This window comes from Brachyhypopomus gauderio, unplaced genomic scaffold (assembly GCF_052324685.1).
Source record: "Brachyhypopomus gauderio isolate BG-103 unplaced genomic scaffold, BGAUD_0.2 sc52, whole genome shotgun sequence".
In the NCBI taxonomy this organism is placed as follows: domain Eukaryota; kingdom Metazoa; phylum Chordata; class Actinopteri; order Gymnotiformes; family Hypopomidae; genus Brachyhypopomus; species Brachyhypopomus gauderio.
The window spans coordinates 1,453,562-1,469,393 of record NW_027506877.1 but is presented as its reverse complement, the minus strand read 5'-3'; the positions used below and the strand labels follow the sequence as shown (position 1 = coordinate 1,469,393).

Sequence of the window (15,832 nt, the reverse complement as noted above, 5' to 3'; positions counted from 1 at the left end):
CCACCAACATTCAAAAGTGACCAAAACATCAGCCAGAAAGCATAGGTACTGAGAAGTCGTCTGTGATCCCCACCTGCAGAACCACTCCTTTATAGGGGGGGTCTTGCTAATTGCCTCTCATTTCTACCTGTTGTCTATTCCATTTGCACAACAGCAGGTGAAATTGATTCACAATCAGAGTTGCTTCCTAACTGAACAAGTTGGTTTCACAGAAGTGTGGTTGACTTGGAGTTATATTGTGTTGTTTAAGTGTTCCCTTTATTTTTTTGAGCAGTGTGTATATATATATATATATATATATATATATATATATATATATATATATATGTGCCATTTATCAAATCTATGAGCGCTAGCATTAGAATAAATACAGACAAACAACAACAATACACATAATGAATAATAATAAAAAGCTCTACATTATGGTTTTATACGTATGAGTGTGTTTGCTTAATCATTTACAAATAATTTAAAATCATCCAATTTCAGATCTATTTAAATTAATGCTGTTGATGAATTATGATTAAAATGATGTCAGGGTAAACAAACATGCATTCTTTTAAATTTATTCTTGCAAACAATATATAAAATTTAACATAATTTTCATTTGTTTTATTTATGTTTATTATAATATTACAGATTATAATATTATTTCTATATCTTAATTCATCACACACTCATATCTAGAAGGACTTACTATTTTTTATCTTTTATACAATTATACAATAGTACAGAGTATAGAATAGTAGGGTTATAGCTTTTTTTATAGTTATTATAGAGGTTCTGTGGGAGTTTGGTTTAGATTGGTGTTATTTTGTCAATTTGTGTTTTATTCCTGCTGTTTGCTTTCTTTGATATTATGTTTCATTGTCCTCACAATGGAGATCACAATGAAGATAGTCTACTCAAGCTCAGCTTCTCAGTTCTTGGATTTGATGTAAATAAAAGAAACCACGCTTGCTGTTAACCAAATTTGGAGACAATTTGATGACCAGAAGGGATAGGGAAAAATAACATCTGTTGAGAGTGTGGCAGAAAAATAGTGACAGAAATAAAATGCAGAGTCTCTGAGTCTTGATCAAAGTGAGTAGCAAGTTTATTGAAGCAAGACAAAGCAATGCATAAAGTCTTCTCAAAACAATGGAACAGCTTCTCAAAGCCGGTATACCCCTAGCCCCACCCTCGTCACACAACAGTTATAAACCTTATATGGCTACCAGTGAAGTTACATTAGACAGCGTATTCATTCTCTTGCTAAATATCCTTGAGCACACCACCGCCCACTACGCACATACATAAGCCTGCTGCCTACATTGAGAGTGAGAACAAACAGTTTCAGTTACACAAGCATACATTATCATTACTTAATTAGAGAAAATTAATAATAATTAATAATGCCCTTTATTGATTATGAATCATTCCAGTACCCAATTTCCTTTACAAGCGCTGAAAGAAAAAGTCTATTGGAGTAGGCTAAATTATGTTTCATGTTAGAGTAATATTTCAAAGATTACTGAGCAAGGACAGAAAGGACAAGACAGAAAGTACATAAATTTGAACTTAAGTGCCTAAAAAGGGCAAGTGAAGATAATGCAGTAAAATGTCACTGTACTCACAAGTATACAAATGGGTTACACAACCTGCTCGTCAGATTTCTGAGACGATGTAAGAATCAGGAGATACAGCCATACAAACTAAGACAAATGTACTATATGCACATTACATTCTATCGCCTGACATGCCAAATTCACAGGACAATTATAAAAATATTCTACAGTAAAAAACCTTCTTCTTCTGGATTTATACAGTGACTTATGTAGTCAATCAAACCTGCTTGTCAGATCTGTGAGACGATGTAAGAATCAGGAGATACTGCCATACAAACTAAGACCAATGCACTATATGTACAGTACATTCTATCGCCTGACATGCCAAGTTCACAGGACAATAAAAAAAATATTCTACAGTAAAAAACCTTCTTCTTCTGGATTTATACAGTCACTTATGTGGTCAATCAAACCTGCTTCTCAGATCTCTGAGACGATGTAAGAATCAGGAGATACAGCCATACAAACTAAGACCAATGCACTATATGTACAGTACATTCTATAGCCTGACATGCCAAGTTCACAGGACGATTATAAAAATAATCTACAGTAAAAAACCTTCTTCTTCTGGATTTATACAGTCACTTATGTGGTCAATCAAACCTGCTCGTCAGATTTCTGAGACGATGTAAGAATCAGGAGATACAGCCATAGAAACGTACAAGACATTCTATCACGGCGACATAATGAAACTACCGCATTATTTTTTAAAGGTGGAACGGAAAGTGCGAATAAGACACTGGCGAATAAGGAACCAACTTCAGCCTTGTAGACATAACCGCTGTGGTGGAAATTTGGTGATTTCCATTTATGTCAGGCTTTCTTAGTATACAATAAACACTTTAGGGATAGGTGTTAGAGATCTTTTTACATATACGTGTGTTGATCATCGCACTGAAGCCATTCTCGTGACTTCAGTAGGCCTCAGATGTGTGTGCATGTGTTCTCTGGCCTCGGCTGAGGCCTAATCTGATGTTCCTCTGGTGTTCCTAAAACTGACCTCGCTGTTGCTGGGGATGCACGAGGATGCTGAGCGTGGAGGGGGCATGCGTCATATGCATCTGTCAAATCAGTGTTAATTATTTCATGTATTGTCCAATCACATTTGGTTGATCACCTCGTGTTCACCTCGTGGACACCGTGTGTATTGATGATTAAACATATAAAAGATGAGAGTTCGGAATGGGGAATTAGCTCTCTTTTGCAGACGCCTTGTGCGTTTGTAACAGGGATCTCTTGGAGAAGGGTCTCTGAGCTCTCTCTGTGACAGACACCTGGCGTGTTTGTAACGGAGATCTCAGGGTTAATCCATGCCTTGTTAAAATAAATCATTCTACTTTATTATCTAACCCAACTGCTTCTGACTTTTATTGTGCTCACCATTTAAGGGTTTCAGAATTTCTAACACAACGCAACCACGGAGATCTACAGATGTAGACTAGGAGACGTAGACGACGTAAACACACGCCCAAAAGGGAGGGGCCGGGGTCCTCAACGTGACACAATTCTGGCACAAATTCAGCGTTTTGGTTTTGAATGCAAATTCTTGTGTATTTGTCAGGAACAGCACATGATCGCCATGAGATGCGTTTCACCTGCCGCTCATCGCCCCTCCCCTTTCACGCTATTTAAGCTTCCTCCTCTATCTTCCGGGTTGCGAAGTATTGTTGGCATGCCATCTACCAAGCGTTATCTCCTGATTGCTCTCCTGTGTTTTGACCTCTGCTCTCGTTCCAGACCTCGTCTCCAGCCTAGCCCCTTTGTACCTCCAGCCATCTGTCTCCCCGGCGTGAACTCGGACCGTCCTGACCACGACAACCGCACTCACACACTGCACACACCACACGGAGTTATTCACCTGTGCGAGTACTCCGTATTCACTCAAGAAATAAAAACATCAGCAATCCGCATTTGGATCCGTGTCTTCCTGGCTGAAACGTTACAGTATTGTTTTTCAATAAAGAGATAAAGTGCATTGAAATGTATTATAATAGTGCTTTTGCATTTCATTTTGACACATATTCTGCATGTTTGTATGGAAAAGCAATGCATTTTGTGGATTGCATTTCCATTTTTGCCTAGTAGGGTTTACTTTTCAATTTGGCACTGAATCCTGTTGTGTCTTGAGACTTATTATATACTTACCAGCAGATGGCGCCCGCGCATATGTATAAAGGAATTCAGCGTTGTCCTGTCTGATTGCTCGTGACTAAAAATTACTTACTTACTACAATACCACAAATCCTCTCCATAAGTTAGTCAACACCACTTACTCTGCACTTCATATAAACACAGCATTAACTAATGCACCTGTTACATGTTTACTTAACGTTAGTTAATTATTGTTAATGTGTTACTTCATGTGTTGTTCATGTTAACTAATGCATTACTTCATGTTAGTTAGTCAACACCACTTACTCTGCACTTCATATAAACACAGCATTAACTATCAATCAATCAATCAATCAAAGTTTATTTGTATAGCGCTTTTCACAACACATGTTGTCACAAAGCGCCTTACAGGATTTAAAAGGTTGGTCGCAATCGCGCTCAAATTGGCTAGCAACCTTACCAATGTGAGCAGAACTTCACAGTAAGAGTATTTGTCTGAGCACATAAATACATACATATGTTGGGATGTCTCGCAAAACGTCAAATGTCTAATCTTTTTTTAATCCATCATTATTTAAGCTTGGATACTAATCAGTTCATTTAGGCGTATCAGAACCCGAGAAGAACGAGAAACAGAGAATAAAAGAATGAATACGTTTAGGTGAAAATTACGTTTGTCTCTACAGAGAAAAGTAGACAAAGACAATCCTTAAACTATGAAACCTCTCTCTCTCTCTCTCTCTCTCTCGATTCACTTAAAGATTGCTTTATTGGCACGGCCAATTTTAACAGTTGTTTGCAGCAGTTTAAGAACAAACCTAAACATAAAAGCACTAATAGAAAATAAGAAAAAATTTAAATACATCAAAAAAATTAATAAAGCGATTATTTTGGTATTTTTAGTGAAGAATTCTGACCTAATCCCACTGGGCATTACGCTCAAGAAGTGCATCTCTCTCTCTCTCTCTCTCTCTCTCTCTCTCTCTCTCTCTCTCTCTCTCTCTCTCTCTCTCTCTCTCTCTCTCTCTTTCTCTCTTTCAACTCGCAAAACGTCAAATGTCTAATCTTTTATTAGCGTTTGCTTTAATATACTGTACAGAGTAGATACTACGATAATTTTGGACACCTACTATAGCCTAGGGATCGTTTTGGTCGGGAATCGGCGAGTATTTACATGTATTTGATAGCGGCATAACATTTGTATGCAACGAGCTGCGTACACATGAGTACGCATTTCAGTGCATAGTTTTGCGTACGATTTCATACGCATGGGATATGAGACCGGGTTGGGGACACAGAGTGCTTTGTTGTTAAGCTCCAGGATTCTGCTCTGGACCCCCTGTTTCTTCCCCTGCATGTTACTGCCATTGTCGTAAGATTGCCCACAACAATCAGCAAGATCCAAATTTAGTGTCTGCAGGTGTCCCAAAAACAACATGAGTAGGCCTTTCCCAGTTGTGTCCTCTGCCAGCAGAAAGCCAACAAAGTGCTCATGAATGGACACTCCTTCGCCAGGCTTACAGTCCACCACCCTGGTCCGTGTACCTTTGGTCATTGGATTTTCGTTTCAGAATCCATTATTGAAAAATGGGAAAACGGGGCGTTTCTCGTTTTTTGGTTTTTTATTGTTCATAGAAAACATGAGAAATAGCTTCGTTTTACAGTTTTAGAAATCGAACGGAAAATCAAATAAGAAATAAACAGAAATGGAAAAAACAAGTCGTATTTTACTTATCCTAAGTTGCTTCAACCGGAAGTAAACCTGCTGTGCACAGGTCGATGCGGTGGCTGTACAGTCCCCTATAGGGCGGAGTTGTATTTTATTTATCCTAATTTGAAATCCCTCATTGAAGTATCATTAAAAATGATAAAAACATGGAAACTCGGGCAGGAATGTTAAGAGGACAGAACAAATTATGAAAAAAAATTGACACACTGGGAAATTTGTGTGTTTCCACCTGTTAACATGAAAGTCCAAATAAAAATAAACATCCTGATGATGACAATAATAATAAAAATAATTATAACAATAATAATAGTACTTGTTGATATGTGTAACAATATAATAATAAGCTCTTGTATGTCTCGAATAAATTCCTTACTTTTTTTGTAATTGTATGTCTATAAAGGTCTAGTCTGTAGCTGTATATTTTTCTTTGAATAAGAAAAAAAAAAAAACAATAAAAAGTACTTGTCACTTAATGTCACTATATGCAGGTCAGGGGGTATGACGCTAAAAACTACACCCATCTCCACAAAAAGTGACGCCACTGTGCAAAGGAGTTTGTACAGTTTTGCCGCCCAAAATAAACATTACAAGCTCCCAAAAATGACTTTGCAGCTTCACGCTGGTTTTATTTTAGACATGGCAAAACAGGGCATGTCCTCCATTGATATCAGTGATGTGCTTAGTTCTCAGTTTGGGGTCCAGAGAGGGATTTCGGCCAGGAGTGTCAGAAGGTTTTGCGTGGAACATGGATTTTTCCGTACAAGTCGACTATCAGATTCTCATTTGGAACTGGAGATGGCCAGAGCGATTAATGAGGTTTGTGATGTATGAAACAGTAACATAGACAATATGGCTTATATTAGCAGAATCCATAACTAAATTGACTGCTTATATATGTTTTCTAGACAGGGCCATCTTTCGGACGTAAGATGATGACAGGCTATCTGTTTACAAAGGGAATTCACGTTGCAGAGTGACGTGTTGGGGAAGTACTGAGGACAACGCATCCACCTTATCACGAAGCCAGGCGTCAAGTAAAGATAAAGCATAGCTATTGCCAGTTACCAGTGCTTGTTTATGCTTTGCTTACAATGTCTTTCTGTTTAAAACAGACACAGTGAATGGTCTCACTTTGCTTTTCAAGGGGGCACGTAACCTCAATCCCGTTCCATACCATGCGGAATATGTGGGCCACAAGCTTCACATGGATCAGAATGAGAAACTCGTAATGTTTGGGGTTACTCACGTTGTGGCAGTTGATGGTTTCAGCCGCAAGGTTGTTTCTCATTCCACTATGCCCATAAAAAACAACCTCATAATTTACGAGGAAGTGTACAGGTATAATTTCAGTTAAAACTTGTGTTTATATATATATATATATATATATATATATATATATATATATATATATATATATATATATATATATATATATATATTAAAAAACAAAAAAAAAAGTTTCTTAAACATGCTGTATTTTGATGATTCCCATTCATCCAGACCTGCCGTCCTTGCTTATGGCATGTGGGATCAGATCAGAGTCGATCATGGCAAGGAGTTTTACTTGTCATTATTCATCCAGGAGATGCTGTCATCATTCAGGCATAACACAATACGGATGCCCTACCTACAAACCGCATCAACTAGGGTATGAATTTGACCTTAATGTTTATGTCTATATAATTTTTTCAACCCCTGGTGGATTGTATCACCTTAATATTTTTATTCCAAACTCAGAACCACATTGTGGAACGCATTTGGCCAGAGATTAACGGACGCATCAACTACCCACTTAAAACTGCTCTTGTCCAGTTGGTGGATCAGGAAGCAATAGACATGGAGGACAGTGTAGAGCAATACTGTGTATCCAACCTCACCTGCAGATTGTCCCACATTGGTGTTAGCAGAGTTGTAGACACCTGGAATGCACACAGGATTCCAGGTATAAAACAACACTCCAGATCCAGTCTACACACTTATATTCAATATTCATTAATTTCTTTCTTCTTTTTAAATAATTTGATATTACCAGCTACCATTTATATTAGCATTTCATGATGATCAGTAGAAAGTAATTAAATAACTTTTAAATAAACAATTTTTCTGCTTAAGTCACCATTTTAAAGATACAGGCTATTTGGCATAGACAATATGAGTGAAGTAAAACCCTACTAATCAAAACATTTTGTTCATTCTTGCAACAGGGAAGGGTGTTCCAAACCACTTTGCTGCAAGTGGGTGTCCTAAACAAATAGCAGAGGAGCTACTTCCACATGCATCACAAGCAGCAGACCTGTACAGAGAGCAACTGGGATCCTTCCTTACAAGAAATTCCATATTTGGGATGGACCCTTTTTCAACAACAGAGGACAGGGCAAGCGTAGAGAGACAATTTGCAGAGACTTATCCAAACATTTCTTATTTATTAGAAAAAACTGTTAACAATGACTTCACCCATTTCAAAGATGCATTACTACATCTGATCAATTTAACAAAAAGATTTGCATGAAATATAACATTAGATCAGATGCCAGCTTTAAACAAATCTTGCTACACTGGCTTAAATTAACTGCTCATGTACAAGCAAATTTAGGAAAGAAACAAAACTAAATAAGAGCATGTGGGGCTATGCTGGGAAATGCAGACAACAAAAATCATATCACTCTGGATAGTTTATGGACAGCAGTGAAGAATTGGTGAGAAGCAATTGCTTTAAATAATTTGTTAAAACTTTAGGAATGTGTGATATAGTGTTCAAGACTACAGGAGCTACATAATGCTGATAAAACACTACAAACTGGTAGTATGTGTCCTATTTTGGCTCCATTTTCACTTTGTCAGTTTTCATTACCGGAAAAAAAAAACTCAAACATTTGAGCAGTTATTTTTGACCATGTAGAATATATCAACACGTGATAGCTCCTCTTGTCTTGAAGACAATCTCACACCATTTTATCACAATTTCCTAAGGCTTTTAATATGAGGAACTACAGCTTAGTGTGTGGCACTGCACTGTCCTGTTGGAATATCAATCATCTGTTTTTTATTTTTGTATTTTCCTTTAACTGAACACTATTGTGTATTTTCTCCATTAACTGAACACTAGAGAAAAAACATGTAAACACTGAATGTGGGGAATACTTTTTAGACTACTAGTATACTCCAAAATATTGTGAATTTTGTAAACATTAGTCATCTCCAAAGGCATCTCTGAGGGCAAGTAATACATCACATAGTCCTAGAACCACATGGACATGGCTGGCGAAGTTTTCAGCTCTACACCTCAGACACTGTGTGGATGTCCGTAGCCACTCTTCAATGCACAATTTGCAGCCAATCAGGCTCTGGCAGCAAACAGCAAACATAGGAACAACCATGGGACCTGCAAGATTAAAGACATGTATAAAGAACTTTACCTATTTTTTTTTGTGTAAATGCTGCTTTCAAAGTTATGAAATACCCACTTACCCTTACACACAGCACAACTTAGGGCATCCTTTATTGTTTTTGACTGGGCAGATGTCAGGATAACCATGTTACTGTTGGTCAGGGCCAGTTCAGATAACTCTCGGATTGTAGCTGTAACAGTGTCTAAGCCTTGAGATGCCAGCAACAATTCCTCAATCTTCTCAGTGACATCACCTAAGGCTGAGGTCTCCTCATCTTTTCGACTGACCATGTAAAAACATACACAGTTGTACAGTTTGTACAATTATACAGTATCTCTTATTTGAAAGAACATAATCCATATATGGAATAAAATGTTTTTTACCCCATTCTTTTTCTTTTTGTTCCTTGAAGGCTCTGAAAGTCTCGTTCGGTCACTGCTAGGATCTTTCTTGCATTCTGCTTCCAGTACTGAGACCCTTAAAAAGACCATGCTTTCAGTAAGCAACATAAATAAATGAAAACAGGCCAAAGTCAGAATTGAGAGATTTTTTTCTGATATGCAATTGGCCATTTCATTTTTTTTTTTTTGGCTGATCTGTGTTGAACCTTTATATGGTAACAACCTGAAGGATAGTAGTGCACTCTTATGCTGTATATGCATGTTGCTTCTATGCTTGTACTACAATATTGCAGCATAATTATACACAACTCATAGTGCCTGTTGCCGGTTAGTGTTGTAAAGTGTATTTCATTCCTATTATTTAAACAGGCATTTTTCACTAATAAATGTACAATGCCAATTTAGAGCAAACAGTCTTTTACATTGACATTTCTATTGATTACATTGAAAGTTTGGCTAATAAAGGGTTGAAAATGTGTTGTGATTCATGTGTAGTTAAAAAAACTAAATCAGTCATGGAAAAAATCAGCATGTGTAGTAAAAAGCCTTAAATCATAAGCAATCTATTCAATTAGTGCATGAGTGGGCATTCTCTGCAATCTATCTATCTGCAAAGTGCCAGTGTGGTTGCTGTTTTTAGTCCAAGCTAGAATTCACTATTTTAATTATTTGCACAACTGATCATGTGACCTCCTGGTTGGTCAGAGCAAAAACCAACAGACACACCGGCCCTTTGCAGATAAGATTGCCAACCCATGTGCTAGAGCTTCTGAGGAAATTAATGTATGTTGAAAACATATTTGTTCATAATGTAATTAAAAAGGTAACAAGGCAAGTGAAAAATTGGTGAATACCTTTGGTCCCCTCTGATTCCAAGATTGCATTGCCCTGTGCATCAGTTAGAGTTATGGGATCGTAACTACCAAGTGCCTCCTGAACTTTCCCAATGATCCCCTGAACTGTTGCTTCACACTCCATGAATCTTATTACCACCATTCGACTAGGAGCTAGCTTGCCTCCAACCAAATCAGCAATGTATACTGACCTGTTAAAAAAAAAATCCCCTTTACAATAAAGCACATCATTAATACTGATTTGTAATAAAACTTTCAAAAAAGGACTTTATGAAGCATTGCACATTTTATAGAAATACAGAACATAAAATGTATCTTTAAAAAACTAGCTGAAAGATTAAAAATAATTACAAACATTGCTAATTCTCCAATACATTTACTTTGGATTACTTTTTTTCTAAACATGAAATCAGTTGATTTAAAATGAAAGTTATTCTTACAATTGTACCCATATGATATTTCAGCTCTGTAAGCGGTTACATTATTTACTATTTATTTTAATGATTACTACTGTTCCTTTTTTGCAAATTTGCACATATTTATATCAGAAACATATGCCATCATCTATGTAAAAAGACAAACATATTTACCTCTGAAAATATTTTGTGGTCATGCTTGCTCTTGGTACAGAAACAGCAGCTGGCAGGCCAGAGGATCCTGCAGCAACAGGTCGCATGAAAGTAAAAGGGTGGCTGGAGTTAGCAGATGGGGTAGCCGAAGACTCCATACTCTCCCCATGTACTTCATAGTGACACCTTGCGCTGAGATCCAAAGAGTTAAAAAAGCCAGAGGACGCAGGAAATATTGCCACATTCATGTCATTTGTTACGTACAATGACTGAGATGAGACCTGCAAAAACATAGGATGAAGTTTAGTGTTATTGTATTTCCTTCTGAACCAGCTTGTTAACTACACTGTAAAACTTATTTAACCTTGCTGTAAAGAAGTATAGGGGTTTATGTTGTACTAATAAATGCTTATTTAGTATAGTTTACAGTTGAGTTTAACAAAATACGTATAAAGTACCCGATCCTTCAGGCAATTATTGGTAGTCAGGGCCAGGGGATTCACATTTTTGTTTTTTTTATAAAGTTTGGTCGCTTCTCTGAGCCTTCTCCTTTATACTGTCTCTCTCCAATAGACCTGTTTAATAATGTCAAACTACTAGAATGAACCACAATCATATACATCTCCTCCTTTTTATCATACAAATCACTATCACACCACTGATGCTCCAACAACGATTAAGTGGGGGTTAAGAGTGCATCACTCAACCTCAGGTTGGGCAATTATTTATTTTTATTTAAACAATATTTTTTGATATAGGTATATATAATAACTCACTTTCATTTTTGTTCATTCATTCATTTATAATTTTTTGTTGGTCAGGTTTTGTTCAAAATATTTAAAGTTAAAGGGAAGGGGGGGGAATTCAAAATCATTGCTCTTTCATTAACGAGAAATTAAGACACTAAAGAATGTATTATTTGCATTAATTGTGTTTGTGTACTTTAACAAATATAAACAAACGGTATGCATTCCTTCAGTTTTGCACCAGCATTTACATTTCATCCAAATTCCCTTCTTCAATTTAACTAATGCCTTCTGATACTGCCTTCGGTTATAAATGGATAGAAAAACATATATAGCTAAATCTTGTCTGTTAAGTGTTTGACTTACTTAAATATTAATTAGTTTCGAATGCTCATCCATGAGCATGATGACGTTAATATTAAATAAATGCGCCTCCATGCCGCTAACGCTAGTTAACTTGCTAAAAACTTGCTAACCAGCTTAATTACGTCAAAATCACCTGAAATATTCGCCCTATCTTCTCAGAACTCATGTCCGATTCTCTAAGAGACACTCTTCTGTTGCCTTTGTACACAATATAGTGTGTTTCTCCATCATGCTCCATCGCGGTTTGTGCTGCTATGCCCTGCGCCCTGGTGTACTTAGCAGCTACCGCGTCGACCCGTGCACAGGTTTACTTCCTGTTGAAGCAACTTAGGATAAGTAAAATACGATTTGTTTTTTCCATTTCTGTTTATTTCTTATTTGATTTTCCGTTCGATTTCTAAAACTGTAAAACGAAGCTATTTCTCATGTTTTCTATGAACAATAAAAAACCAAAAAACGAGAAACGCCCCGTTTTCCCATTTTTCAATAATGGATTCTGAAACGAAAATCCAATGACCAAAGGTACACGGACCCACCCTCAGCACCACGGACAGCTGCTCATCATGGCTGACATCCGGAGTGCAGTCCATGAGGACACTGACGTATTTGGACTTCTTCACCCTCTCCACTATTGTTTTCGTCACACAGCTTCCAACCAAGCAAATCAACTCATTTTGAATCATTTTACTGAAGTAACTCTCATGGACTGCTTTTTCAGCTACCCTCTTCACATGGTCCCTCATTACAGGGTCAAACTGAGCCATCAAAAGAATGGCCTAAGAAATTGCCATTGCCATGCTCATACAGCTTCTCTGAATGGCCTCGAAAAGGTAAGTTGCGCTCGGCCGGGTGTGTAATAATGGCAATCAGTCGTTTGAGAATTTCTCTCCATTTGTTCACTTCGTTTACAAACAGCTCTTGGTTCACATTATCTATGGCTTTACCTGTTTGAAGCCATTGATGAAGTGTTCTCCAAGCAGCCATATTCACAAGATGATCACCAGACTTCTTGTGATCTTTTAGGAAGGTTGATAAATTTTTCCAATCGTTTGTGCCATCGGAGCTGAACCGCTGCTCGTTGCAATCGCCAAACAGCTGACAACAAGCAAACTGCGCGGTCTTTCGTCTTGCTGTACACAAGCCAGGACCTTTGGATTTTTTCGCCATTCTTCATGTTCAAATAGTAGTACATGTTTGTAAATCGTCTGCCCTGTTTGTTCTGTAGAAATTTTCCTTGTATTTGCACTGGTCCTTTCTGTACAATTGAACAATGCTCAGAGTCTGTTAACTTTTCTGGCCAATGTGCAGGGTCGTCATCTATTATTAAATTGTCTCCACTGCTCCTGGTACACTGAAATAACATTACATTATTGATGCTAAACTGATATAATGTGCAGCCCAAAAAAATTATGTTTATTTGATTTGTTGTATGTTTTTGTTTTGCTTAGTGCATACAGTAATGTTGGTGCATGTTTTAAAAAGGCCTTACAATAAACATGGTCTTGTTTGTAGTTTTCACTAAAGCAAATGTAGCTTTTGTGTATGGGGAAAAAAAAGAAATGTTATTGTCTTTGGTTTAGTAAGTTTTCTGCTTGTGACTAATCAGTATAGGACTTACTCCCCACCAAATAATCTTCGTCTTCCTCTGCTTCAGCTTCCAAAGACACCACCTCATTTTCCTCAACAGCAGAGCCTGAGCATGTCGCGGGTTCAGGAGCTACAGCGGATGCTGTAGCAGCAGGAGGTGTAAAAAAGGAGGTCAATTTTGGCAGTGCATCTGCGATTCTTTTGCTCTCTGCCTGTTTCTTTCGTTTAGCAGAACCACTTTCATAACTCCGCTTCATTTTCACTGTGACAGCTTTCACTCTAGTCGCGTACAGTTCCCGCTGTTTTGGTTTGAAGTCATGTCGTGTCGCATTGCTACGTCATCATATTATGGACTAGTTCAATGCAAGCAACGGAGGGGGGCATGTGTGTTTGGACAATTAGTATTTAGACATTAATCCGGTATTCTACTGATATTTCTGTTGTTTTTTTAATAGAAATATATTTTTCTTTACTTTACATAAGTAACAAATTAACATAGTTTTTTGTGTATTTACTGTAGCTGGGATGGTCAGATTTGGGGGCCCCTATGGAGGACAGATTTGGTCGAGGCCCTAGTCAAATGCCTAGGTTTGCCAATTAAAGAATCGCCTCTGGTTGTGTCCCTCTGTAGTCTCTTAGCCGTTTATGCTTGCCCTCGTTGTGTTCAGTCATAGTTTTGTTTAGTCATTCGTCCGCTGTCAGGTTTGTTTCTTAGTTTAATGTTTAGGTTGTTATGCTCCCGTTCTTGTCATCCTTGTTTAATTGTCATGCACTCTCATTTGAATGTTATCCAGCTCTGTCTCCTTTGTTGTAGTGTAGTGTTTAGTTGTTTCCTCTTTAATAAATATTAATTTTCTTGCATCTGTCACCCCTGCCTCCGACGTACGTTACAGTGATATATCAATATGCAGTTCTGTGCAAAGGTTTTAGGAAAGTGTGGAAAAATGCAGCAATAAGTAAGAATGCTTTCCAAAATATATAATGGATGTCCATGTCCACCACCTAAAGAAACATGTCCAACTGGGAGGAGACCACAGGGAAGAACCAGCACGTGTTGTAAAGGACATATGTCTCATATCCTGGGAATACTTGGGTATCCCCCCAGAACTGAAGAGGTGGTGGGGGAGGGGCCTTTGCTTTGACTGCTTCCCTCCCCGATCCAGATGAGCAGGGGAATATGGGCACAACATCATACCGTCTGAGTGTGTGGTATAATTAACCAAGGTGTGTGATTAGACAAGTGATACTGTCTAAACCTCCACTGCAATGATGGCTGTAAACAATCTGCTAAAGGTGAACTGAAAGGTGTTGGATAGTATAACGAATACTGATATTGGTTATTTCATAGGGCAAAGCATAAATCCTCTATTGCTCTGTTAATTCATCTATTATCATTTGCTCATAATTTCATTAGGGAATAAGGGAGTGTTCATTCTAATCTTCATATGCTAATGATCCATTGTGCTGTTATTGCCCAGTAAATTGGCAGATCTCCTGTCTTCAGTGTGCAGTATGATGGATTTCTCAACATTTGAACCACCCCAACTGTTGATAGAATTTCAAGTCTGCTATATGTACAATACATTTCAAAGGTTGAAACTTTATGAAGCTTATTGAAGGAATATTATGTACTTTTATACTCATCATGTACTCAAATCTTGTGAACATTGTGTCCTCTCCTATGTTCTCTGTGACCCTTGTCACCTCATGTTACCCCCCTGTCTCACTGTATGTGAAAGGTCCTTTCACCCTGTATGTGAAAGGTCTTAGTATGCCAAACGCAGGCTTATCATTTCCTTTCAGGTATTGTGCTTCCTGTCCACTATGCGACATGCAGAAGAATTATGCTCGGTCTGCAGAATTTTCTTACTTGTGAGAAGAAGGTGTTATTTCCATATAGGGTAGAATTTATTACCTATGTTAGAATAGCAATCTTGAGCCCACCCTGCTGCTTGCGTGCACAGGGATGGTCTGTGTATGTATAAATGAGAGGAGCGCCCTCTCATCTTTGAACATTTGAGATACAGCCTGCCTGTTTGAATAAACTCCTCCTATTTCTAAGAGAGTTGTTTGTTCCTCAATTGTTCCGGGAGCTCCCTGCCACACACTTCTCTGCAGAGTGTTACACTCAATTGAAGATTAGTTTCAGGTGATCCTCCGTGACCCTCCGCTCATTGCCGAACACAAGAAGGTGCTTTCTACTGAGAAAGAGACATACCTTTACAAGTGGTGACCCCGACGTGATCCCTTCTCTCAGGTAAGACATAAATTTGATTTTTTGACTGCCTGATTGACGGGATCACTAATTACGAGGGAGCGAGTCTGACCTTCCCCAGGGGAAGGAGACGGAGAAGTTCTCGAGAAACCATCGGTTTTCTCTTGAGAAACGTAGTTACAAGTAAAATAATTTGTTGAATTAAATTACACGTCTGCAAAAGAGAAGTGCTGGTTTTTTTTTGTTGGTCTGATTGT

General features: G+C 37.9%; 1 protein-coding gene and 1 pseudogene across 1 annotated transcript; one reads left to right on the top strand and one right to left on the bottom strand.

The window, feature by feature from the left end:
* The first annotated feature begins 6,036 nt into the window (after positions 1–6,036).
* On the top strand, positions 6,037–7,959 carry LOC143488626 (uncharacterized; annotated as a pseudogene).
* On the bottom strand, positions 7,851–15,339 carry LOC143488627 (uncharacterized). Its single transcript, XM_076987449.1, has 5 exons — positions 10,683–15,339; positions 10,093–10,283; positions 9,221–9,314; positions 8,917–9,119; positions 7,851–8,830 (listed from the first exon to the last, which is right to left on the bottom strand). The coding sequence occupies exons 1-5, from the start codon at positions 10,952–10,954 to the stop codon at positions 8,637–8,639; spliced, it is 954 nt and encodes a 317-aa protein (XP_076843564.1). The 5' UTR covers positions 10,955–15,339; the 3' UTR covers positions 7,851–8,636.
* Between the last annotated feature and the right edge of the window lie 493 nt (positions 15,340–15,832).

Bases quoted from the DNA above. Each gene is read 5' to 3' on its own strand.
- LOC143488627 (XM_076987449.1), bottom strand. From the start codon at position 10,954: ATGTTTTTGCAGGTCTCATCTCAGTCATTGTACGTAACAAATGACATG. The intron at 10,284-10,682 runs GTAAATATGTTT...TTTTTTTAACAG, and splicing joins ACCACAAAATATTTTCAGAG to GTCAGTATACATTGCTGATT. The intron at 8,831-8,916 runs GTAAGTGGGTAT...TTAATCTTGCAG, and splicing joins AAGTTGTGCTGTGTGTAAGG to GTCCCATGGTTGTTCCTATG.